Genomic DNA, 22662 nt, shown 5'->3' on the forward strand with positions numbered 1-22662 from the left:
GGAACTGCTCCTTTTTTTTTTAGGGCCGCACATGTGGCAAATGGAAGTTCCCTGGCTAGGGGCCAGATCAGAGCTGCAGCTGCTGGACTACGCCACAGCCACAGCAGTGCGGGATCCGAGCCGCATCTGTGACGTACAGTCCAGCTCACAGCAATGCCAAGGGGACAGGTGAGGGTGATGTAGTGAGATTTAGACCTCTGTTTAGAAGACTCTCTTTCCTTTTGAGAGTATGTCTGCCCTATTCTTTGGGGGTTAAAATTTTTTATTTTTGTAAAATAAAGGTGTTAATAGATAGGCTTATTTTTGATTATTGTTCCTTTTTTTTTTTTTTTTTTTCTGGCTGCGCCTGTGACATGCAGAAATTCCAGGTCCAGGTTCGAACCTGTGCTACAGCAGGGATCTGAACCACTGCAGTGACAACCCCAGATCCTTAACCCACTGAGCCACAAAAGAAGCTCCCTGTTTGATTTTTTTAAATGAGGGCAGAATTTAAAATTGGCAGGTAGAATATTGGAGGAAATTTCACTGGTCCAGAAAATCCAAAAATGAAGCTTTGGTTCAAGGGGAAGGAGGGTGGGAGCTCTTTCTTCCCCTGCTGTCCGCTCCCAGGGGCTTCAGCCCGCAGCCCCCTCCCCCTGCTAGCCCAACAATAGAGGCAGCCCCCTGCATTGGAAAAGCGAGCCTCTAGGAGCCTCTTAATTATTCATTGGCGCAGCTGAACTAGCAGCTGGGGCCTGGCTCCTGCCAGCCTCGGAGCCCCTTCCTTACCCCTTCAGTGCCTCACCCAAGGCAGTATCTGGGGAACCGGGCCTTGCTGGTGCTTCCTGGGGCCAGGATCACGGCACCCTCCCTTCTAAGTCCCAGTTGCTGCTTGAGGTCAGGTTTGCTCTGTCCTTGTCGGCTGTTTCTGGTGACCTGGTTTTTCACAAAGCCAGCTCTGGCAGTGCGTTTGGTCACATTTCAGCGAGCCAGCTTTATGCTACCCTGACACTCGGCCACAGCTGGGTGTAAAGAGAACTCTTGCCTCTTCGCAAGTAATTGCCCTCTCCTCCCAGGCCTCCAGCAGAGGGACGGGGAGGTGAGGGAGGGCAGCAGCACCGCATCACCGGAGCGTTGTTTATGTGGCTTGCGGTGGGATGATGTGTGCCTCCTGGAGCTGTGCCGTGGAGGCTACTGGCTGACTCTCTCCATCGGCTCAAGCCTGCCTTCTCCCTCCCCAGTTACACACTCAGCTCCTGGGACCATGTCTCTGCAGAGCTTCAGCCACCGCAGGCCTGATTGTGCTTTGTCCACTGGGTCACTTTTCCCAGAGCACCACCCAGTTAGTTCGCACCAGCGCCAGGAACTCTAGGAGGTGTCTCCTTATACCATGTGTGCCCAGTGGACAGGCAAGCCCTGCTTCATGGCAGGGCCCCACCTGCCGGGGCTGTCTGAACCCAAATGTCCCCTGCATCATGTGCTCCTGAGCCTTTTGTTAGGCTTTGTCCTGGCTCATCTCTGAGCCGCATCTGGAAGGGGCACTTTTGTAGCCGCCCTCACAGATGTGCGGCTTAGATAGAGAATCTCACCTGATTTTGTCGTTGAGAAACATTTGATATCCTGAGGCTACCTGGCCAGTCACACCAGTTCTCCTCCCTGGTCCCTGCCCTCCATGGGAGAGGTTTGAGTGGGAGGTGAGGGATGGGCTGCGGATACTGGCAGCCTTACTTTCCACGTTCCCACGTGTGCACCTCTGACCCAGCATTTCCACACCTTTAGCAGTGAGGGGTTAGGTAAAAAGCCACAGTCCATTAGTACAGTGAAATGTTCCTCCCTCATTAGATAGAGGCCACTGCAGAGTGACATGTAAAATTGGCGAGTTCCTGGGGACGAGGATCCTGAGGAGACTGATGAGGCTACAAAGCAGCATGTGCCCCCAACCCGTGCTTTAGAGTCTGTGTGTGTGTGTGTGTGTGCCCTGTGCCAGGCAGCCTCCACCAGGCACGGCATCCTCCTGGGTTGTCCCTTAGTCTTTGTGATGGCTCTAGGAGTTATTCACCATTGTGCCCATGTTTGAGATGAGGAAACAGGCTCAGAGAGTTAAAGTCACTTGGTCAAGGTCTCACAGCAACTAAATGGTATTTTAGCTGGGATCTAAATCCAGGTCCAGCTGTCTTCAAAATTCCCACCATAATAAGCCATAGAAAACACTATAAAAAGAAGAAATTGGGAGAGTTCCTGTCATGGCACAGCAGAAACGAATCCGACTCAGGACCATGAGGTTGTGGGTTTGATCCCTGGCCTCACTCAGTGGGTCAGGGATCCGGCATTGTCGTGAGCTGCGGTATAGGTCACGGACCTGGCTCGGATCTTGCGTTGCTGTGGCTGTGGTGTAGGCTGGCAGCCACAGCTCCGATTGGACCCCTAGCCTGGGAACCTCCATATGCCTTGAGTGTGGCCCTAAAAAGCAAAAAAAAAAAAAAAAAGAAAAAATGTTGATGGGTTCCCCTCACCCATCCGAAAGTAGAGTGTTTCTGTGAAACCTTTTGTAAGCTGAAGTGGCAGAAAGTGAAAATTTTTCAGTTAGCAAAAATAGGTACCAAAGCTACCTGTCTTTTATAAAAGTTAAGTGGTATAAAGCAAACTTTCAAAAAGCGGGGGATACCTGTAGTGTTTATTTGTAGTTGGCGGGGTTGCTCGTCATTTTGTTTTCTTCCTTTTTACGTTCTGTTTTTGGTGATGAGCAGGTGTTGTGTCCTAAACAGGAGAGCCCAGTAAAAAGCAGTGAGGCGGTCAGGGCTGCAGCTCGTGCCTGTCCAGCAGCTCCTCCTGGATCCGCTGGCTGGAGAAGCCAAGTGCGGAGCCACACCTGTCCTTCAGCCAGGCTAGTGCTGGCCCTTTCTGTAAAGCTCCCTGTGTCCCCGGGCCCCTCCTCCCATTCAGGATGGTGGGAAAGAGAGGGGACAGCAGCACGTAGTGCCATGTCTTGTGGTTCTTGTCCAGCAGCAGCTGGAACTTCCCTCTGTGGCTCTAGCTCAGGGCCACTGGTCCTTGTGGCTTTCTGTTTGCCCCTGCAGGCCATTGAGAAACTGGTCACTCTTCTCAATACGCTGGACAGGTGGATTGATGAGACGCCTCCGGTGGACCAGCCCTCTCGATTTGGGAACAAGGCCTACAGGACCTGGTACGCCAAGCTTGACCAGGTGAGGCTGCCGCAGGACAGGCTTGGGGGCTGGGCCGGGGGGAGAGCCTGCAGGTACCAGAATCCCTGGGGAGTTTGTTAACATGGCAGTTCCACTCAGCAGAAGTACAAATGCATTTACCCTCTGCCCCAGCTGAGCTCTGGGAACCCCATGGGTACACAGTCCTCTCCACAGGGCTGGTTGTTAGGTCGTCGTTGGTGGCAACAGATTGATTGAAAGAGCCCAAGTGTCCGCCTGCAGTTTATGATCAGTTAAATAAACCAGTAAGTCCACCTGCGGAGTACTGTGCAGCTCTGAGAAGGGGTAAGGAGGCCAGTAGGAGACTCGGGAAGGGACTGAGACTCACGCCAGCCCCTCGGTATCCGGGAGGCATTGGTCCGGGACTGCATGGGTGCTCAAGTCCCTTATATAAAATGGGGAGGTTTGGCCCATCTTCCATTTTTCTGTTTTGTTTTGTTTTCTTTTTTTAGGGTTGCACCTGTGGCAGATGGAAGTTCCCGGGCTCTGCCACAGCCATAGCCAGATCTAAGCTGCATCTACTACCTACACTGAAGCTTGCGGCAATGCCGGATCATTAACCTGCTGAGCAAGGGAGGCCAGGGATCGGACCCACCACATGGATACTAGTCGAGTTCTTAACCTACTGAGCCACAGTGGGAACTCCATCGGTCAGCCCTCTGTATCTATGGGTTCTGCATCCACAGATATGAAGGGGTGGCTGTGCTGTTAGGTTAGGGAAGAGCTGCGGTATGACGCCCATAGCAAGCGGCCTTTTGGTATGAAAGAGGGGAAACTCAAAAAGGTATGTTTGTATTGCCCACTTTGCACTGGAAGGATACATAAGAGGCAAAAAAAGCTGTGGTTTCTTTCCGAGGGTTGGAGGGGGGGGTGGAGTGAGACTTCTTAATGCATCCTTTTTGTAATGTATTTATTTTTGAGTCATGCAAAGGTAATAATCTGTTTGAAGCAAACAGAAAATAAAAATTAAAGAGAGATACCCCATCCTTAGAAAAGCAGAGTCTGTAGGTCTAGGGTGGGGCCTGGGAAGCCAGATTTTCACCAGGTCTCCAGAAGAGTCTTGTGCCAGGCCTTTATAGACTGAACGTAGAGAAAGTTGGGTCCCAATTTCTTTGACCCAACGTTTTCACGTGGAGCAGAAGGAAGTCCCAAGGATCCAGCCAACCACTGTTCTCGCCTAAGAGCAGCCTAGGGCTGCCTCTGGACCCTTAAGATAGCACCTGGGCCTTTTTTAAAATAAACATTCTTATTTTGTTATAACTTAGGAGAGAGCTGACACATCATAGCCGTCCAGCTCGATAGATCATTAACACGTTTTTAATCCTTACATCTCACCCATATCAAGCCGTAGAACATTCCAGCACAACCCTTGTGCCCCTTTCTAGTTGATATCCCCCAAACTCTTCGGATTTCTATTCTATAGATTGATTTTGCCTATTTCTGAGCTTCCTGTAGATGTCTGGCTTCTTTGCTCAGCATGATGTCTGTGATTGACCTGTGGTGTGCAGACCGGCTGTGTAGTGTCACGGGGTGAACACAGCCCAGTTTATCCCCGCTGCTGTTGGTGGACCGTTCAGTAGTGGGTTGTTTGCACGTTTTGGCTACTGTAAATAATGCTGCCGTGAACATCCTTATATACCTCTTTGGTGGAGGAAGGGCACAAACTCCCTGGCTGGGAGCACGGGAGAGAGGCCCTCTCGGGGGATGTTAGTGAGTTACTAGATGGGAAAGTCGAATGGCTTCTTTGCAGATCCCTCCCGTCTTGCCCTCAGAACCATGTCCCCTGGAGGGGGAGGGTCAACAGAGGACAAGCCACTTCCAGCCAGATGCTGCCTCTGGGCACCTGCCCACTGGGATGCTGCCTAATCTGCTGCCACCACCTTGTGTCTCTTGTGTTATCAGGAAGCAGAAAACTTGGTGGCCACAGTGGTCCCCACCCATCTGGCAGCTGCCGTGCCTGAGGTGTCTGTTTACCTGAAGGAGTCAGTAGGGAACTCCACGCGCATCGACTACGGCACAGGTACCTGCCGCTCCCGGCGCTTGCTTGGCTTCACCGCAGTCCCTCCTTGGGCTGCCTCCTCTTTGCCCTGGGTTGTCTGGGGTCGAGGATGCCCTGAGCAAGCAGCCAGTGGGGCCAGCTGGGGGCAGTGCTGCCAGTGCCCGGATGCCTGGTGCTGCTTCTGTGGCTCTGGCTTGGTCCACCAGGGGGAGCTGGGGCCACACTAGTGGTGGCTGTGAGAGCAGCGCTGATGTCTGGTCTTGTAAAGATGGCCTTCCTTGCGAGCCTATGGACATCACCAAACTAGTAATTTATTGAGCACGTACTATGTCCTAAGACAGCCGCTTAGAGAAGCCTTGAGAACTTAAAGGGCCTGGTAGCCTCTGGCAGTGTTGTGGCACATTGCCCTTAGCCACGCAGTACCCTTGAGAGGAAGCAGTATGGGGACCTTAGAAGGGGGCTGTTCTCTAGGTCAGGGCGGCTGAGGAGAGTTCCTGCGTTGCCTTGCCTTTCCACCCCGAAGCAGGCAAATGCAAGAGCTGCTGCTCTCTTGGGCCTGTCCCTGACTCAAGAGAAGTCGAGGCCACAGAGGCAGGCCATGGAGAAGGGCCCCCTTGGACCTGCACTGGGGAGAGCTTTGTGTCTGCTCCCCTGATGCTGGGGAACAGGCTGATCAAGTGAGACTTTCAGGGGTGGAGCTTTAACTGGGACTAACCAGCCAGAAAAGATCTGGAGGGAAGCGTGGCCAGGTCAGCAGGAACTGGGTTTTTCTTCCTCTCTCAGATGCTCTTAGGTGTGGGTGCAAGAGTGACGCTCGCCCCTGGCTGATCATGAGCAAAAACTGGAGGTGAACGCAACAGCTTATAAGCTTTCCAGGTCTTTGGAGGGATCCTTGTTCTGCAGAAAGAGGATGGAAAACCACTGAGATAGTCTCTCCTCCCCTGCCTCCAAAAATGTTTTTTTTAATGACACCATGAACCATGGCATTTGGTCCAGACTTCAGCCAGTGGTTTTGTCGTGCTGACCATTTTTGTTTGAGAGGACCGGGAAGGGAAAGGGAGTGCCTTTTGACCCTGCACTGTGGCCATACCTGGGATGTGACCATGGGTAGAAGCCTTCAGTTCCTCCTAGTGCTCTTAGGATACAGTCTGAGCTTTTTCCTGTGGCCGTACATGCCTGTCTGATCTCCCACCTCATTGCACTGCCCTGTCTCCCTTGCTCTCTCTGCTTTAGCCAGACTGGCCTTCCTAGGAGTCTTCAAAAAGACCAGTTTTTTCCTTGCCTCAGGGCCTTTGCACATGCTGTTTCTCCTGGCTAGAATGCTTGTCTTGCTTTCCTCACTTGCGGTGCCTTGCCAGCTCTTACTCATCTTTCAAATTAAATGTAAATTTTGTAGGGAAAGCTTCCTAACCCCTTATGTCAGGGCCCCCCTGTGGGATATCCTCCAGTTGCCACCCCATCCTTCTCCTTCAGAGCTGGATTCATAGACGTGGTTGTATATTTAATGTCTGTCATCCTGGTACATCATAAACTGTCAGTCAAGGGCGGGGACATGTTTGCCTCTGTCTCCCTACTGGCTGCCATGGACAGTGACTGTCCCTATAGTAGATGCTCAATAAATAGGGTGGAACTGAAGATGAGTTACACCTCAAGATGCAGTGTGAGTACTGTTTAAGAAAGCAACAGCCCGGGGCTTTTAGGACTAGAGTAACAGCACTGGCAGCTCTTAAAAGAGCCTAGGTCTTTCCGGATGGGGTGAGGCCCCATGATCTCCCTGTCGACCCCCCTCCTTAGAGCGGAGTTAACAGTGATTTGGACCCTGCTGAGACCAATATCTGTCCCACTCCTTCTGGAAGACTGTCAGCCTTGGCTCCTTTTCTCCCCCAGGACATGAAGCAGCCTTTGCTGCTTTCCTCTGCTGTCTCTGCAAGATAGGGGTGCTGCGGGTGGACGACCAAATAGCCATTGTCTTCAAGGTGTTCAATCGGTGAGTGAGAGGAGGGCAGGGGGCTGGCTGCCAGTGGGAGGGGGAGCCAGGGGGCTCTTGCCTCTTGGTGGCCGGCCGGCTGGAGAGGGCTCCCGAGTGGCTCTTGGTTCTCTTGTCCCGTCCTACATCCTCATCAAGCCCTGAGTGTGAATGGAATGTCCAAGACTCTGCCCTCTGACGGGTTCAGGTAAAGACAAGTGAGAGGAATGTTACGACGACTGCTCATGCTTCCGTGGTGTTTACCACATGGAGACACTTTCTAAGTGCTTAATGAACGAGTTTTTTTTTTTTTTTTTGGTCTTTTTGCTATTTCTTTGGGCTGCTCCCCCCGGCATATGGAGGTTCCCAGGCTAGGGGTCAAATCGGAGCTGTAGCCGCCGGCCTACACCAGAGCCACAGCAACGCGGGATCCGAGCCGCGTCTGCAACCTACACCACAGCTCACGGCAACGCCGGATCCTTAACCCACTGAGAAAGGGCAGGGACCGAACCCGCAGCCTCATGGTTCCTAGTCGGATTCGTTAACCACTGAGCCCCGACAGGAACTCCTAATGTACGACTTTTTAAATTCTCACGACAACGCTAGGAAGCGGCAGCCTTCACTGCCACTTTCTAGACGAGGGAACTGGGCATAGAGAGATCAGGTCTCTTCAGTAAGGTCACAGCCAGCTGAACCCAGGCAGTCAAGCTCTGACCTGCTCCCCTCACCACCTAGACCGCCTGCCTGGCCGCTGCTGAGTGTGTCTCAGGCACCAGAGGGCACGGACGTGTCTGCCCCGGCCGTGCCGGCCCTGCCTACGTGGCAGCTCCATGGGTGGTGCTGGCACAGCCCGAAGGGACCTAGAGGTTGACCCCATCAGCTTTCCTGGGGGCAGCCAGAAGTGAGAGGAGCTGTGGCTCCTCCCCAGGCTCCTATGCTGTCAGGAGTGGGTGCCCTCACCCGCTCTCCCTGGTGGCGTTTTGCCCCTTTCCAGTGCCAAAAGGAGGCTGTTTTATTTTATTTTATTTTATTTTTTGCTTTTTTGGGCTGCCCTCACAGCATATGGAGGCTCCCAGTCTAGGGGTCGAATCGGAGCTGTAGCCGCCGGCCTACACCACAGCCACAGCAATGCAGGATCCGAGCTGTGTCTGCGACCTACACCACAGCTCACGGCAACGCCGGATCCTTAACCCACCTAGCGAGGCCAGGGATCAAACCCGCATCCTCATGGGTGCTAGTCAGGTTTGCTAACCACTGAGCCACAAAGGGCACTCCAAAGCAACCTTGTTTTTGTTTTTATTTTTTTATGGCTGCACCTGCAGCATATGAAAGCGTCTGGGCCAGGGATTGAACCTGAGCTGCAACAACATCTTGAGCCGATGCAGTTGGATTCTTAACCCACAGCACCACAGTGGGAACTCCTAAGCAAAACTGTTTAGAGACTATCCGCTGATGCATAACTCGGGGGTGTAGGTTTTAGTTGAAACGGAGACCTGTTACCCACCGAGGTGGTTATTTTGGCCTCTTTGGTTCCCAGCGGCCCGAAGGGTTGAGACTTGCTCCTTTTTGTCACCTCCTCCCTTTCCCACTCTCCCATGCAGGTACCTTGAGGTTATGCGGAAGCTCCAGAAGACGTACAGGATGGAGCCAGCTGGCAGCCAGGGCGTGTGGGGCCTGGACGACTTCCAGTTTCTGCCCTTCATCTGGGGCAGTTCGCAGCTGATAGGTACTGAGGGGGGATGGAGCCCCACCCCTGGCCCCCCTCCCTTCCCTCCTTCCCAGGGCACACAGTGACAGCTTGTAAAGCAGGCATTAGACCCGCTATTGACGGAGGCTGCTGGCTGCTGACCTTCTGCCGCAGCCAGCGTAGCAGGCCGGGGGAGGCGGAGGCAGAGCGCCGCCGAGATAATGGAAAGTGACACGGGCTGGAGCAAGGGCGCTCGCCTGGCGCATAATGGACTGGTGTGAAATGCGCCTGGGCTGCTGGCAGCAGCTGCGGGGTTTTATGTTGAAAATGAGGGGTTCTTTTGACTCGGTGACCAACGTCATCTGCTGTTATTATCGAGCCGTGCTCAAGGCGGCCCATTGGGGAGTTGCCGCCAAGTGCTGGGCCATGGGCTGCTCGCTACAGGCCCGCTCTGGTGGTGCCCCCCACTTTCCATGGGCGAGCTGCAGTGGGTGAGGGGTCCTGGTCTATTTCGATGTGGGATTAACTGCCTGTAAAATCATATTAATAAATGCCCGTTTTTTTAAGTACTTGCCCTGTGCCAGGCATGGCTCTAAGTGCTTCAGGTAGATCAGCTCAGGGACCCCGGGGAGGGATCTTGGCCAGCACACCCCTGACTAACACTTAGCTGTGCAGGCACCATGCTCTCCCGTGGTCCTGACGGTCAGGCGGGTGCTGGTCTTAGCCCTGCTGCGCAGATGAAGAAACCGAGTCACATGGCTGGAAGGAAGCAAGGTTAAGTGTTGGGGCCCATGGCCGGGCGTGGCCCTGGGGCGGGTGCAGACAGCGCTGTCCGTGGTGCCCTGGGGGTGCGAGTACCTGGTTCTGAGCCCTGGGGCTCTTTGCTGTTTCTAGACCACCCGTATCTGGAGCCCAGGCACTTCGTGGACGAGAAGGCAGTGAATGAGAACCACGAGGACTACATGTTCCTGGAGTGTATCCTGTTTATCACGGAGGTGAGTGGGGGAGACCCCGGCAGCCTCCAGGCTGAAACGAACTCGGGCTGTGTTTTGGACAGAGGGGCTGGAGCTGCTGTCTGAAGGAGGCAGGGCTGGCCCCAGCAAGGGGTTATTGAGAAGGAAGCCCGGCCCGGCTTCTCTGAAGGGTTCAGCCATCTCCGACTGTCCAGGCTCTCTTCCCCCACCTCAGTGGTCTGGGCTTTCCACTGGAGCTGACGGGGTGAGACCTGGTCATTAACTGGACGTGGTGACCGAGGCTGCAGGTCTGAAGGGTGGGTGGGTGGGTATTGCTGGGGGTGGGAGGGTGGCCGCATCTTGCAGATGGGGCCCACAAGGTGTGTGGAGCTGCGTGTGTGTGGTTGTGTGGGATGGAACCGTTGCAGGAGTCAGAGAGACGGGAGCGAATACCAGAACGATTTCTGCGGACGGGACAAACTTAGATCCTGAGGACAGGGGCCAAGTGAAATCCTGGAAGTGAAAGTGAGCAGCCCGGACCCCCAGCCTACCCAGCAGGGGTGGTTAAGCGGCTGCTGTTGTCCTGCTAAAGTGGGTCTCCCACAGTGCAGCCTTGGGCTGCTTCCTCAGGGTCACCTGGGCAGCTTGTTAAAATGCATGTTCTTGGGCCCCACCTCAGCTTTCTGAATCAGAATCTTGGGGGGATGAGAGCTAGGAACCTGAATTTGAGCACACATACCAGGTGACTGCGCAGAAGTCGGGACCTACTGCTCCCTGGGCCTGTCTTTTGGGAAGTGGCAAGACCTCTCATCCTCCCTGCCTGGTGCCCTCCCCCACCTTCCTAAGGGTGCCACGACTGCCGCCTGGAGAGGGTCTTGCTCCCATTCTCCCCCACACAGTCCTGCTGGCCCCAGTGCTGTCCCTGGCACACTTGCAGATCCCTGCCTGTGGGGGCGGCTCTCTTGGCTGCCCATTCTGAGCCCCCTGAAGAGGGAGCGCTGCCTGGTTAAGCGGCCGTAGCTCCAGGCTCTCCTGGTCAGCATTCGGCTCAGGCCTCCGCCACACTCCAGAGGCCAGAGGGGAATGACATGTTTTTCTAAGTCAGCAAATGAAGCCCATCCTGACGGCTGGGCGGCCACCGCTTCATTCTGAGATCTGCTGCCTTCAGCACTGTAGCAGCCCAAGGTCAGAAGGACTCCGGGGCAGCCTGGCTCACTGCCTTGAGAGCCAGTCACATGCTGCTCTCTCCAGAGTGGAATGGGAGGGTCTGCGGAGCCGGGGAGACCCCGCGGAGCAGGGTGGGGAGCTGGGGTGGCTTTGCTGGGGGTGGGAGGCTGAGTGTTTTGGCTCCGCCTGGTGGCTGGCTAAGCCCTTGGGTCCCTGTCAGTGACTCACAAGGAGAAAGGGCAGGCCGGAGGTCAGGGAGGATGGGAATTGACTCCAGGTTAAAACTCTGTATTTTTGTTTGCTGGGTCGTGCTGGTTTAAAAACCCAAAAGCCTTCCGGAAGTTTAGGTTTCGGTTCCTCTGCTAGAGGAAATCCCACGGTGGCCACTAGGTGGCGCTAAAGACACATCGAACTGGGAGGAGGTTGTAGGAGCCGTTGATGGAGAGGCCTGACCTGGGAGGAGGCCGGCAGGCCCTGGAGTTCTTGGTTGTTCTGCACCCTCTCTGCAAGGCCTGGTTTGCACTTTGGGTCTTGGTGCCTGGGCATGGTGGTAAACATTGGGCGCTCGCAGGGAGTCCCCCAGAGCTGAGCTGCGGTGACTGGCGGGGGGCTCCCTCTCACCCACCTGGCCAGCCTCGAGCCGGCTGGGGCTGGCGTGGTTCCTGACGGCAGCACACATGATGCTAGTTTTCCAGAGTCTGGGCCTCACTACCCAGACCAGGCTTTTTGCAGCTGCTCTAGTTGGTGGTGAGGGAGGCCCGAGGCCCGGTGCTGGGACCCAGGAGGCCTGGCTGGCGGCCTGCGTGGAGCTAGCTCTGTGTGCTCTGGTCTGGCAGGGGGCAGTGTTGCCTCTGGAGACCCAGGGATCACTAGGGCTGGTGCAGCTGGGGGGTTAAACCCACAAAAAGCTGGAAATGAAACCAGCCTGGGACCTGCCCCGGTGGCCCTGAGCATCCCGCACGAGGGACCTCACCTTGCAGGGCTTCTGCCGCCTCAGGAAGTGCAGCTCTGGCGCCTTTAAGAGCCCAGGGCCGGCAGGAAAAGAATTTCAGTTTCAATCTGGCTTCTAAATTTGGAGTTTTGGGAAGGGAGGGATCAGATTTCAGCTGGAAGGGAAGGAGCTGACAGGAAGGCGCTGTGTAGAGCCTCCCCCCGTCCCATCCCCCCTCAGTTACTGACAGAGGAACCATTTACAAAAGGCCGATTCTCCTGGGAGTGGAGAGGCAGGAACGCAGCGTCTGTGAGTAATTTCCTGCTCAATATGGCTGCTCTGACTCACTCGAGTCCCCTGGGGTCACTGCGGGACTGCAGCTTGCTTGCTCGTTCTCGCTCTTTCTCTTCTCCCTTTGTGGCTAGAATGAGCTAATTTTTTTTGTCTTCTCGACCCCAATTCCTTTCCCCCCTCATCTGTTTTCCTTTCCAGAGTTGCAGAGGCTCCTTCTGAAGGACTGGGGGGAGACCTTGGGACGTGAAGGCCGGCAGTGGGGTGGGGCGCGGGGGGGGGTCCCTCGAGAGAAATAGCAGGTCTGGCCATGGAGGGAGGGGGCCGGGGCCATGGCGGGGGGGCTCCGGAGCTCGGGCCTCCCCTGGCTCTGCCAGCAGGCTTCCCACTCCGTGCCCCTAGTGGGCGAGGCTGGCCCAGCAAGCAGAACCTCGGGTTTCCGCCTGTCCCTCGGCCAGCTTTGGCCTCGGAGCCCTTGCTGAACAGGCCTTGGAGCTGCGGCTGCGACAGAGCCGGCAGCACGCCTCCTGGGTGGTTTGCACACAGGGCCCCGTCCAGAGTGAAACTGGTTCCACAGCTCCAGTGACCCCTGAGCTTCTCAGGGCTGCGGCCCGGATGTGTGCGAGTGCGAGATGGGGCTGGAGCCTCCAGAAGGGGCGGGGGGGGGGGGGGGGGGTGGAGCCTGACCGAGTGGGACCTTGGGAACAAAGCTCCTGAGAAGGCCAAGCCCCTACCGGCTGGGGGCTCCTGGCTGCCTTCCTGGAGGAGGGAGCCTTAGAGAGAGGAGGGAAAAGATGCTGGGTGAAGGGACCGACCGGCCCAGGAGAAGCCCCGTGGGGGCCTAGGGCTGTGGCCTCACTGCTGGAGGAAGGAGCTGCTTGTTTTTGCTACTGAACCTGGGGGTTGTGACAGGCTTTTGGGGATCTTGGACCAGGGGAGGGAGATGACAAGGGTAAAACGGCAACTCTCTTGACTTGGATCTTACAGTTTTGTAAGAGTTGCCTTTCCTGGAGAAGGGAGAGGCTTGTGGGACTGGTTAGCAGGCCAGCCCGCAGCCGAAGGGTGGGGGGGGGGGGTTGTGCTCCTGAGCTCCTGGAGAGCCAGTGTGGGACCCATTCTTTCTCCCTGAAAGAGCTCCCCACCAGCCCTGCCTCCACACACAGCCTCTTCTGGAACCTTCCACCTGCTCGAGGTCCAAGTCTGCTTTCTTGCCAGCTTGGCCTCTTTGCTTTTCGGACTCTCTCTTCTGAAGCCTGGGGCTCAGGGTGCTGAGCCCGTGCCCCCAGCCTCAGTGCTGCCTATCAGCCGGGGTGGGGCGGTGTTGAGAGGGACTTTGAGCTGTGGTTGGTGAAAGCAGATGTGCTGGCCTTGAGCTGTCCGAGGGTTCCCCGTCTCAGCGGCGGTTTTCTCATGTCGTGGGGACCCACCGGGCTCGCTGCAGAATGTCTCCCTTCCGAGAGGAGGGGCCAGAAATGGACCTATCTTTGCTCTCGCCTGTCCCTTGCTGTCCCCTCCCCGCTCTCCTGCCAGGTTAGGCTGGCTCCCTGTACAGACCTTCCTCCCGAATCTGTAGCAGGTGCCCTCTGGCCCACCTCTGCCCCCTCTTCCTTCCTCCCTCCCTGCCACGCAGAGGGCAGTCAGAGGCCTGGGTTTGGTCTGGGCCGTCCCCCAAGCCCACCCCCCCTTGGCTCTTCCAGCCCTGCCTGTGGCAGGCCAGAGGGACCGAGTCTGGTTCGTGTCTGTGTGTGTGTGTGCGTGTGTGTGCGCGCGCGCACGCACGTGTGCATCCCATAGGCAGATGCTGCAGCCCGGGCCCCAGGAGTGAGTGTGTGCTCATCCGTGTGTGTATCCATGTGTGCTTGCGTACGTGTGTATGCGTGGGCTTGCATCTTGCATGTGTGCGTGCCTGTGTGCGTGCGTGTGCGCGCGTGCGTGTGTGTGTGCGTGCGTGTGTGCGTGCGTGGGCTTGCATCTTGCATGTGTGCGTGCCTGCGTGCGTGTGTGTGCGTGCGTGTGCGTGTGTGTGTGTGCGTGCGTGCGTGCATGCGTGTGTGTGCGTGTGTGTCGAGCGAGGAGCCGGGGCTGGCTCCCAGGAGGCCCACCCCTCCGGCTTGTGGGCTCTCTTTTGCAGATGAAGACGGGCCCCTTTGCAGAGCACTCCAACCAGCTGTGGAACATCAGTGCCGTCCCGTCCTGGTCCAAAGTGAACCAGGGTCTCATCCGCATGTACAAGGCCGAGGTGAGGGGGGCTGCCTGCGTTCCGGGTCCTGGGCTGCTGCTCCCCCCACCCCACCGCTTTGCTCTGAAGCCGGGAGCAGCTCCTCTGACGCTTGAGGCCTCAGAGTCAGTCTATGGGACGGGCGGTCCCCAGAAGCGCTGGATTGAGGCCCAGCTCGGCCCTGTGACTGAGGCAAGGCCCTGCTGCTCAGGGGGTCTCTGTTCCCACTTGTCACGTGGCTGAAGGCCCCTCTCAGCTCTGTCTCCCGTGGGAACACGCACACGAAGACGTGCTCGGGGAGGGGTTGGATCCTCGGAGGCCTCACCCAGAGTGAGCTGCTCCAGCGCTGGTGTATCTGAGCGCGGGGAGGGTGGGAGGTCTTGGGGGTCGGGCTCCCTGTCCTCCCTGCCCTCAGATGGGTGAGGCTGCTTTTCCGGAGCTCGCCCTGCTGCGAGGGGCTCCCGCCTTCTCTGCTCGCTCTGTGTGCTCGTCTTCCGAGGCATCCTCCCCGCCAAGGAGGTGGTTTTTTTCTCTGGCAGGTAGGGAGGAGGCATCCCCCCCAGCCCCCCGCCTGTCCTTTCCACAAGCTCCTTCCACACCCGGGGCAGACCACTCCTGCAACCGCTTGACCCTTGGCGTGGGAAGGGCCTGCTGCGAAGTCCCTCACCTGGAGCAGTGGGGTCCCAGAGTCCCCGGCTGTGGGTCGCAGGTGTTGCCTCGCAGGTGCCCCTCTCTTGACCCTTGGCCATCCCTCTCCTGGGAGCGGGAAACCTCCCTACACCCAGAGCTCCCTCACACCCCGGCCACAGAGGCAGAGGAGCAGGGAGGAAACGGTGGAGGGCGGGTGCAAGGACAAGCACTGCGCGGCCCTGAAGGGGTTAAAGGCGCTGGACCTGACCGCGCCTGGCCTCTCTCTCCCTTCCGCCCTCCCCCTCCCCTCGGTCCCCTTCCTCTGGACTTCACATCCTGTGTTTAGGTTCCAACCCACATACCTCTCTAATCTAGAGGCGCCTTCGCTGGGGCTGGGGCTGGGGCTGGGGCTGTGCGGGCCCATGCTGGCCTTCCACGCTGGCTCTCCTGCTTGGAGAGCGTCCTAGTCCCTGCCCCAGCCCCACAGTAGGTGTGGATGGGGAGCTCCCCACTGCTGCGGCGGGCGGGGGGGGGGGTACGGCGCGGCGGCGGTGGGGGGGGTTGTGCACAGCCCTCCCCAGCCTCCCACCCCCACACCCCCTGTGTCACAGGCAGGACTCTTGGGTGCCTTTCCTGCTTGGGACCTTAAATGCTGTCCTTGCTGCAGACTCTCGCTTGAGTGACCGGGGCCCTCAGGGCAGAACAGGAGCCCTCGCCCCCTACCCCTGCCCACTCCTTTCTGAGCTGACAGAGGATGAGGGAGGGGCAAATTAAGAGTAGAAATGGTGATGGTGCCACACAAACCAAACAGCCCGGTGTGACAGTTGTCATTGTTTCTATGGATGTTGCACGCAAGGAGGTCGGTGACTGCAAACTCCAGGAAGCGGGAGTAGCTCACCCAGAGCCTGTCCTGGAAGCGGCAGGTTCCAGCCGGGCGCCATGTGATGGCCAGACTGCGCTCTGGGACAGGGCTGGAACTCGCTGGCATTAGGTTAGGGACACCGAGTCTCCGTGGCGTTTGGCACTCATTTGTAAGTTGCTAGCAGCTAGCCAGGGGGGGCGCGAGCTCCTGGCACAGGAGAGCGAAGGAAGGACTCGCTTTTCCTGGAGGAGGACCTTTGAGGCCCACCAGTATATTTTTTTCTTTTTTTGCTTTTTAGGGCCGTACCTAAAGGTACAGCATATGGAAGTTCCTAGGCTAGGGGTTGAATTGGAGCTGTAGTTTCCGGCCTACACCACAGCCACAGCAACACCAGATCCTTAACCTACTGATGGAGGCCAGGGATCAAACCTGCTTCCTCATGGATACAGGTTCATTCCACTGGGCCACGATGGGAACTCCAGAGGCCTTCCAGTCTTGAAGTCCAGGAGGGGCTCGGCAAGGCCAAAGCCACCAGCCAGACTCAGCCGCCACAGAGGCCTGGCTGGGCCTGGCATCAGGACTTGGGACCACCTGTCTGCGTCTCCAAACTGCCTGCCTTGGCCTTTTGAACTGAAGAACCAGATGCTTCCCAGGGGCCCTGTCTTTGCTGAGGGCTGGCGCGGGGCTGGCGCGCCCTTTGGAAGGGCCCGTCCAGGCCCAGAGAGCCCCTTCTCCTGGATTGCTGGGACCTGAGGGGCCTCCAGCTGGCTGGTCAGTGTGAACAGGCTGAAGCTGTTGCTCTGCTCAGGACGTGGGTGGGGCCCAGGCCCAGGGCGCTGGGAGGAAGGCCTGGCTGGAGGCTCCCTCTGCTGTTGTCCCAAGCAGCCCTTTGCCTTTAGCCCGGCTCCTGCCTCCAGTGGCCCTGGGGAAGCTTGTTCTGGGTTCCACTGGCCCCTCTCTCTAAGCCTCTGGCCTTTGCAGCTTCTCAGGCCCGAGAGCTACAAGCAGATTGACCTTTGACCCTTTCTGGAATTCCTCAGCCCTGGGGGGGGGGCCCCTTCTGACAAACTCCTACCACTTCCTCCATGACATAAGCACAACGGCAGCTGCCTTTGCTGCTGGCCCGGGTCTGCTGCTGCTCCTCCTCCCGCCCCGGGGACCACCCCCGCTGCCCGCTCCCCACTTTCTGTCTGCCTTCGGTGGCCTGGGCTCTGCTCCCACACAGAGCTTTGTGCCACCTCCCTCCATGGTGCAGAGAGACTCCCCTCCTGCTCACCTTGTGGCCCCTTCAGTCTTGACACACGGGGCTGGGGTTGAGGCGGGGCCTGGGCCGGGGAGCTGGAGGGGAGCAAAGCCTCCGAATGGGACTTTCACCCTCTCTGAGTCCACCCTAGCCAGGAGGGGCACGTTCTGGTTGTTTCTGTGGCCAAAAGTATGAGAAGAGGCAGATCCTCAGGTGCCTGGGGCTGCTGCCTGAGAGCTGGCAGTGACTAGGGCCTGTGGCGGGCAGGCGCAGGGGGCACGCAGTCAGCCCTGCCCCTCTCGTTTTCCCTCCTCTGCTGGGGCCCGGGGCTGAGACCCGGGGAGGAGCGCCACCCCCAGCCCAGCTGTCCCCTGTCCCCTCTCCAGTGCTCTCCTTCTCTAGCCTGCCTGGGGCCTCTGGGTGGCCTGGGGCAGGGGTTGGCGGTTCTCACTGTTGTGCTCTGGAGCGCCAGGACGCCTTTTTCAGCCTGAGAGAACCAGAAACTGGGAGAAATGGGCCTTGGGCCCTTCGCAGGCTGGGGGCCCAGTGTCCCCACACCTCCTCCAGGGCCGGGACCTGGGCCAGGGACCCCGTGATCTGGAGGGTTCTTCACACCTCTGGTCTCTAGCTTGTTGCTCTGGGCCAAGTGATGGCACTTGGCTGTCTCTCTTCTGGCTCGGCCTCGGGGGGTTGGGCGGCCTTCTTTTCCTCTCTTCCCCCGCCCCCCACTCTCATTACTTGGGCTTGATTGTTGTGCACTGGGGGTCTTTGGGGGGGCGGTCAGGAACAGGTGGGGAGCTTTGCCCTTCCGCAGAGGCTGGGGGCTGCTCTGAGACTGGGCCGAGGCCCGGGCCCTGGATAGACACCTCTAGAACCACATCGGTCCGGGCCTCCAGGGTCATCCAGGGGGCCCTTGGAGGCCCGGGAGGCCCAGCAGGCCTTGGCAGGGGTGCAGCGCGGCCCTCACCTGTCTGCTCTGCCCCTCCTTCCTCGCAGTGCCTGGAGAAGTTCCCCGTGATCCAGCACTTCAAGTTCGGGAGCCTGCTGCCCATCCATCCCGTCGCATCGTGCTAGGGGGCGCCCACCGCCGGCCGTCCAGGCTGCAGTTCCTATGCCCGCCCCCCCTCCCCGGCTGCAGCCCCTCCCCACCCCCTCCCTCTGTTCTTTGTTCGACGAGAGGCTGTTTACTGGGGTGGGTGGTGAGCGTGGGGTTGAGGGAGGCTCAGGGCATAAGGCCGAAGGACCCAAGTTGGGAGAAGTGACCAAAGTGTGGCCAGTTTCCTGACTTCCCCTGTGGTGGACGGGCAAGGGAGTCGGGGGACAGGGGCCCTGGGCCCACCCTGCCATCTCCTTCCTGTCCCGTCCCGTCTGCGACCCCGGCTGTTCCGGGCCGCTGTGGGGAGGGGGTGCATTGTGCCCTTGCCATGGCTCTCCCTTCCCAGGTTGCCTTTCTTGGGGTTGGAGCAGTCGCTCCCCACAGGGTGGGTCAGTCTCCCAAGCCATGTTCGGGTGGGTGTCCAGGTGTTCTAAGGGCTGGAGGCCAGCCCGGGGTGGGGTTGCCAAGGGAGAAGCAGTGGCTCTTCTGCTGGGGACCCTCCCAATTCCTTCTCACGGCTGCCCCTGGGCCTGTGGGCACCTGTGTCCAGTGCCTCGTCCTTGCTTTTCTGCTCTTGGGCCCTTGGCTCAGGGGTAGCCTCTGGAAGCTGCCCTTTGGGTGGGCTCCGGGCTTCTGGAAGGGCCCTGGCGGGCTTGCCCACCAGTGTACTGCGTGAGGCCTGCTTTTTCGGAGCTCTCCCCTGCTGGGAGAGGGGGTGGCAGGAACTCTGGAAGGGTGGGTGCGGGGGACCCGGAGAACCTGGGCCCCTCTCGGCCGTCTTGTCTGCTGCTCCTGCTCTGCACTGCTGCTGCTTCCCCAGGCCCTGGCCCCATTTCCCTGCCCCTCGGCTGGGTGGTGGCTGCATGGGCAGCAGGAGGGCTCTGAAAACAGCAGTCTGCTCCCTCGTCCTGCTACCTCCCCAAACTCGCCTGCTGGCATTCCAGGAGGGGGCCGTGGTGGCCCCCCGAGCCTAGGCATGGGCTCTGAGGATGGGCAGGGGCTGGGCGGGGCAGGCTCATCTGGGGCAGAGGGGCTGCTCCCAGGCCTGGCTCCTATTATAGACTCCCCTCTGCCCGTCCCCCCATCTCCGCTGTCCCCTCCTGGCAGCTGGATGCACACACCTTGGGGAAGGAGGAGCACCCGAGAAGCACAGTTCAGGGGCTTGGCCTCTGGTCTGGGCCGATGGCCTGGGCAGAGGCTGGGGCAGGAGCCGCAGGGTCACAGAAATAGTTTTCCTAGGAGAGGCTCAGTCCTGCCTCCCCGCCAGGGTCCAGACCACCGCCTCACTGGCTCCTCCTCCCCTCTTTCCCCTTGGGTCCCCCTCAGCCCCTGGCGTCTTCTTTGCTGTTCAGATTAAAGCCTCTGTTTTGCACCTGTCACCAGCGTGAGGTGTGTCTTTTCATGCCCTGCGCTCATTTCCTCTCCCCACAACAACTTGTCCCCCATCCAGTCCCCTTCCCTTGGGCGGTGGGGTCTGGGGCTTGAGCTGTTTGAGCTCGGGTCTGGGTCCAGCCTCTCCTGGGCAGCAGGAAGGCACCTGAGTGGGTAATGGTCGCCTCAGCAAGCTCGAAGCTGAGACCTGGGTTCAAGTCCTGCTTGTCTCCCCCCTCAGCTGCAAGCCCTTAGGTAAGCTACTGGATCTCTCTGAGCCTCCCTTCCTCGTCTGTAGTGAGGGTGATCCTGGGCGCTGGCTGGGAGCAGATGAAGCTGTGGCGTCCTCAGCGCAGGGCACACAGTGTACAAATGGCCCACAGTCACTGCGGCTGTGCCTGATGAAGGCAGCCTTGCCCAACCTCTGGGTCAGCCCCAGCGTGACCTGGGCCTGGCTATGAAATGTGCCCCTGCAGTTGTTTGTTTGTTTCTGGCTACGCCTGTAGTATGTGGAGTTTCTGGGCCAGGGATTGAACCTGTACCACAGTAGCAACCCAGGCCACAGCAGCGACGATGCTGATCCTTAGCCTGCTGCACCACCACAGACCTCCGCCCCGGCACTGTTTTTTTTTTTTTTTTTTGCTTTTTAGGGCCACACCCGCAGCATATGGAAATTCCCAGGCTAGGGGTCAAATCAGAGCTACAGCTGCTGGCCAACACCACAGCCACGGCAATACTGGACCTGAGCCACGTCTGTGACCTACACCACAGCTCACAGCAACACTGGATCCTTAACCCACTGAGCAAGGCTAGGAATTGAACCCAAATCCTCCTAGATACTAGTTGGGTATTTTTCCAATGAGCCACAACGGGACCTCCCACTGCCCCTGTGCTTTTTAAGGGGGCGTTCTCTGTTCTTCCCTTTGTGTCCCTGTCCTACTCGAGTTGGGAATCGGGCTGCTGTGCCTGAGACTTGGCTTCTGTCTTCAAACAAACCTCCTCCAAGAACAAGAACCCTCAGCCTTTCTCCTGCCTCGGAGGCTTGGCACAGGGTTGGAGGACCTGGTGGCCAAGAGGCCTGGCTGTGACTTTTCTTTTGGCCACACCCCCCATATGTGGAAGTTCCTGCGCCAGGGATCAAACCTGTGTCACAGCAGCGACCCAAGCCACTGCAGCAATAACGCTGGATAAGACCCACTGTGCCTTGGGAGAACTCCAAGGCCTGCCTCTGGAGACAGTCTGACATGAGTTCAACCCAAGGCCTGACCCTCCGAAGCTAGGAGACCCTGATAGCTAACCTCATCTCTGAGCCTGATCTGAAAAATGGGCATAATTTGAAATTATTCATTTCACAAATAGTGGCTGCATATTCCTCATTCTAGTGTTGAAGACAGTAAATCCAGAAATAGCAGAATGTTGGGAGGGGTGCGTTACTACAAAGAGGAAAATAAGAGCAATTAATTAGGGTCCGCCAGGGGGGTTTACTTGAGCTACAAGGGTCAGGAAAGACAAGAGCTGAGACCCCAAAGAGTGGGGCGGAGTTCTCATCGTGGCTCGGTGGAAATGAATCTGATGAGCATCCATGAGGATGCAGGTTCGATCCCTGGCCTTGCTCCGTGGGTTAAGGATCCAATGTTGCTGTGAGCCATCGTGTAGGCCGGCAGCTACAGCTCTCGTGGGACCCCCTAGCCTAGGAACGAACCTCCATATGCCACGGGTGCAGCCCTAAAAAGACAAAAAGCCCCCTTGCACAAGAAAGCGGGGGGGGGGGGGGGGGAGCTGCTGGGGCGGTGGGGGTGGGCTGGGGCGGTACGTGGAGGAGGCAGAGGCGTTTGGAGTCTAGTCGGGGGTAGTCTGTGGAAGCTGCTGGAGGGTTTGGTACAGGGGAAGGGCCTGGTGGTGACCCGCTGGATGTATGACTAAGGACAGAGGATGGACCCTGGGGCCTTGGGTCCTCGCTAAGGGCTGCTCCAGTGGGGTGGGGGTGCGAGGAGGAAGCCCTAGGTGCAGGCTGGGGAGGAAGTGGGGACAGAACAGGGAGGTCCCTGGACACAGGGCGCTTCCTCCCGATGCCTGGTGAGGGGCTCCTGGAAGCACGCAGTCTCCCCACCCAGGCTCCCCGGCGGAGGCAGGCGTGGGTGAGGACGGTGGGCAGGGTGGTTGCCGGGCCTCTTTCCCCACAGCTCCCTCCCCTTTAGGAGTTTTGTTGTAAAGGGGGCAGGGGCCAGGTGAGTGGATGGGATTTGAGGTCAGGGAAGCCTCTGTGTCCCCTGGGCCCTGGGAACAACCCCGGAGCAGGAAGGTGGCGGTGCAGGCGCGGGCAGAGAACTGATGGGAGCGGGTGTAGAGAGACACCGGCTGCTTGTCCTTTCTCCTGGAGGGGAGGCAGGCCCGTGGCGGGCATGAGGCAGGCCGAGCTAGGTTTTCCTCTGCAGGGAAATGTGAGGCAAGGTGGGGAGAGCAGGCTGAGGTGAGGGAGGAGGGCGTGGCGGGGCACTCAGGGGCAGTGGGCACCTAGGATTGGGCCAGGGCTGGGGGCAGGGTGGGAGGGCCACGCACGACCTGGGGGGTGGAGTGTGGCAAGGGTTCCTGCCCCCAGAGCTGGAGGGCGGGGTGTCAGCTTCCCACCCTCCCGGGCCAGACGCCCCAGGGAACAAACTGAACCTCAGCTGTGTTCCTTCCTGGCTCAAAGGAGCTGAGGCTGAGCCATGGTCAGGGAGGGACAGCAGCGGCCTTTCCTGGGAGGGAAAGCTGGGCAGGATTGTGCTGGAAGGAGAACAAGGGTGACGTGCACCCACGTTGGGCAACGTGTTTTTCGTGAATCCAACAAGTATTAAGCATAGGGTACATCTGAGTCACTTGGGGCAATGCAGAGATGAGGAGGTGAGCATCCTGCTTTCAAGAAGAGTCTTAGTGGGAGAAGCAAGAGCTAGTGGAAGAAGGGGGACAAAGGAATCTGGGGACCCGGGGAAGGCTGTGTGGAGGAGGTGACATTTGGGCAGGGCCTTGGATGTGGGCACAGAGGGCATGCCAGTGGGGGCTGCTGTG

General features: G+C 58.3%; 1 protein-coding gene across 2 annotated transcripts in view; it reads left to right on the forward strand.

Annotated features, from left to right (window-relative positions):
- Positions 1-19622, forward strand: part of PTPA (protein phosphatase 2 phosphatase activator) — a 31274-nt gene extending 11652 nt beyond the window's left edge. For both annotated transcript variants that reach the window (XM_047768638.1, XM_047768639.1), the window contains 7 exons: positions 3057-3182; positions 5103-5220; positions 7087-7186; positions 8767-8891; positions 9747-9847; positions 14326-14433; positions 18144-19622. In XM_047768638.1, coding sequence (XP_047624594.1) covers positions 3057-3182; positions 5103-5220; positions 7087-7186; positions 8767-8891; positions 9747-9847; positions 14326-14433; positions 18144-18221 — 756 coding nt within the window. In that variant the 3' untranslated portion in view covers positions 18222-19622. The remainder of the gene's footprint in view (positions 1-3056; positions 3183-5102; positions 5221-7086; positions 7187-8766; positions 8892-9746; positions 9848-14325; positions 14434-18143) is intronic.
- Positions 19623-22662: the final 3040 nt, after the last annotated feature.

This window comes from Phacochoerus africanus, chromosome 2 (assembly GCF_016906955.1).
Source record: "Phacochoerus africanus isolate WHEZ1 chromosome 2, ROS_Pafr_v1, whole genome shotgun sequence".
Taxonomy (NCBI): domain Eukaryota; kingdom Metazoa; phylum Chordata; class Mammalia; order Artiodactyla; family Suidae; genus Phacochoerus; species Phacochoerus africanus.